Genomic DNA, 2,576 nt, shown 5'->3' with positions numbered 1-2,576 from the left:
TCCTTGTATCCAAATTTTGAAGTCAAGGTACCTTTAAAATATACATTTTGGCATAACTCAACAGCTTTTGTAATCAAATGTTTTTCTTCAGTTATGAATATCAAAGAGAACATAATCCAGATTCTCTGTGTGGTAGCCATCTTTACATGGTGTATTTTTTATATTACCTTGAGCCTGTTGGTTTAAACTTTAGCCTTCTAAGACTGAAAAGGCACTGTCTGCTGGCTCCGCCCACTTCAGCTTCCCAACATGGCAGTGGTACGTTTTTTGCCAGCTCTGGGAGCCATCAACTCTCAGAAATAGTGGGTCTAAGCTTTTATCAAAGCAGCGTGTAGCCCAGAAACCTCTTTTTGTTTTGTACTAGCAAAGGCTAAATCCACCACGCAGCTTAATGTGCCACTTGCAGAGGCCTCATTTCCGCCATACTGCAGGTCGAGCGCACACGCCAGGAACCCGCCATAGTAGCTCAAACACACACGCTGCCGCTAACTTGAAAGAGACAACTAGGAACTGTTTTTAGCTCCGTTTTAGAATCTTTTTACTCAGGTTTTAGGTGGAAACTCTTGCCAACATGTTGGGCGCCATTTGTAGCTAGAGTTTTCCTGCCTGGCCCACAGTCAGGACAAATCTCTGTCACCCGCCAGTCCCACAGCCACTCAGACCCAACCAAGTAAACACAGAGACTTATATTGCTTACAAACTGTATGGCCATGGCAGGCTTTTTGCTAACTGTTCTTATAGCTTAAATTAACCCATTTTTATAAATCTATACCTTGCCACATGGCTGGTGGCTTACCAGAGTCTTTACATGTTGCTTCTCCTCGCGGTGGCTGCAGTGTCTTTCTCCTCAGCCTTCTGCTTCCCAGAATTCTCCTCTCTCCTTGTCCCACCTACTTCCTGCCTGGCAACCTACTTCTTGCCTGGTCACTGACCATCAGTGTTTTATTTATATAAAGCAATATCCACAGCATTTTACAGTTCAGGTCTTTTATTTCTTTTTGTACATTAGGCCATGAATTGGTATGGAATGAGCTCCAGCAGCTCAGGCTCCTTCCCATTAGTCCTCACAAAGTGTGCTTCTCTGGGTGGGGCGGGCTGGCACTTCAGCTGAACCCAGGTGCCCTTCTCCTTGGCTTTCTTTTTCTTCTGGTCGTTCTCCTTCACCTGCTTCAGGAAGCTGTCTCGGCTCTTAGAGTGCTTTATATGCTCAATCCGCACATTAATTCTCTTGGCAAGAATCTTGCCCTTAACTTGCTTGTTTACAATGATGCCCACGGCATGCTGGGTGACATTGTAGACTCTTCCGGTTTTGCCATGGTAACACTTATGAGGCATTCCTTTTTTAACAGTGCCCATTCCCTTGATGTCTACAATATCACCTTTCTTGTAGATTGGCATGTAAGTGGCCAAAGGAACAACTCCATATTTCCTAAAAGGCCTAGAGAACATATAGCTGGTCCCCCTCCTCTTTCCCTTTGTGTTCGTCATTTTGACGAGTTACTGGAAGATGGATGCCGCAGCCAGCAAAATTTTCTAAGTAGCAAATGTTTCTCTCCCACTCTCTAAGCTATCTTTTCAACTCATTTGTTTCCGTTGCTATGCAGACTTTAGTTTCATGAGGTCTTATTTGTCAATTGTCAGTCCTATTTCCTGATTGGATCATGTCCTATTTAGAAAGTCTCTCCAATTGTCATATCGTGAAGTGTTCTTCCAGTACTTTCCTTTAATAATTTCAGATTTCTTTCTTTTTTTTTTTTTTTTTTTTTTTTTTTTGGTTTTTCGAGACAGGGTTTCTCTGTGTAGCTTTGTGCCTTTCCTGGAACTCACTTGGTAGTCCAAGCTGGCCTTGAACTCACAGAGATCCGCCTGGCTCTGCCTCCCAAGGGCTGGGATTAAAGGCGTGCGCCACCACCGTAATCTTACATTAAGCTCTTGGATTCATTTGACCTTACTTTTGTACAGGATTGAGACAGATCTAGTTTCATTCTTTTACATGTAGACATCCAGTTTCCTCTGCCCAGAGTTAAAGAGACTGTCTTCTCTCCAGTGTGTATTGTTGGTGTATTTGTCAAAAATCAGATGGATGTAGGTAACTGGGCTTGTACCATACTCTTTTTATTACCACGTATTTGTAAAATAATCTGAAATCAGGCATGATAATGCTTCTAGCACCATTTTGGAGTAGGATTGCTTTGACTCTCTGGTGTTTTCTGTGCTTTCATATGAACTTTAAACCTATTTTTTTTCTATTTCTGTGAAGAATGGTGGTGGTATTTTTGTGAGGATTGCACTAAATCTGAAATTTGTCTTTGGTAGGGCAGCCGTTTTCACATGACTATTTATTTCATTTCACAAGTTACAGGTGATCTCTCCTTCATCTAGCTAACTATGGAAGTCTTTCAGTTACAGGGTTAGGTTTATTCCAAGATTTTTAAGCAATATTGTGCATGGAATTTTGCTTGATTCTTCCTAAGAATGTTGTTATTGGTGTATTGGAAAGATATTGGGTTTTGTGGGTCAATTCTGTATTCTACTTTGTTGAAAGTGCTTATTAGACCTACGAGTGTTCTGGAGGA

General features: G+C 41.8%; 1 protein-coding gene across 1 annotated transcript; it reads right to left on the bottom strand.

The window, feature by feature from the left end:
* Nucleotides 1–984: 984 nt before the first annotated feature.
* LOC114699065 (60S ribosomal protein L21-like) lies at nucleotides 985–1,506 on the bottom strand. Its single transcript, XM_037202292.1, has one exon. It carries the CDS (start codon nucleotides 1,486–1,488, stop codon nucleotides 1,006–1,008), a length of 483 nt encoding a protein of 160 aa, XP_037058187.1. The 5' UTR covers nucleotides 1,489–1,506; the 3' UTR covers nucleotides 985–1,005.
* Nucleotides 1,507–2,576: the final 1,070 nt, after the last annotated feature.

The sequence above is a fragment of the Peromyscus leucopus genome, chromosome 2 (assembly GCF_004664715.2).
Source record: "Peromyscus leucopus breed LL Stock chromosome 2, UCI_PerLeu_2.1, whole genome shotgun sequence".
NCBI lineage: Eukaryota > Metazoa > Chordata > Mammalia > Rodentia > Cricetidae > Peromyscus > Peromyscus leucopus.
Note: the sequence above shows the minus strand (reverse complement) of the source record. Positions and strands in the feature narration are given on the sequence as shown.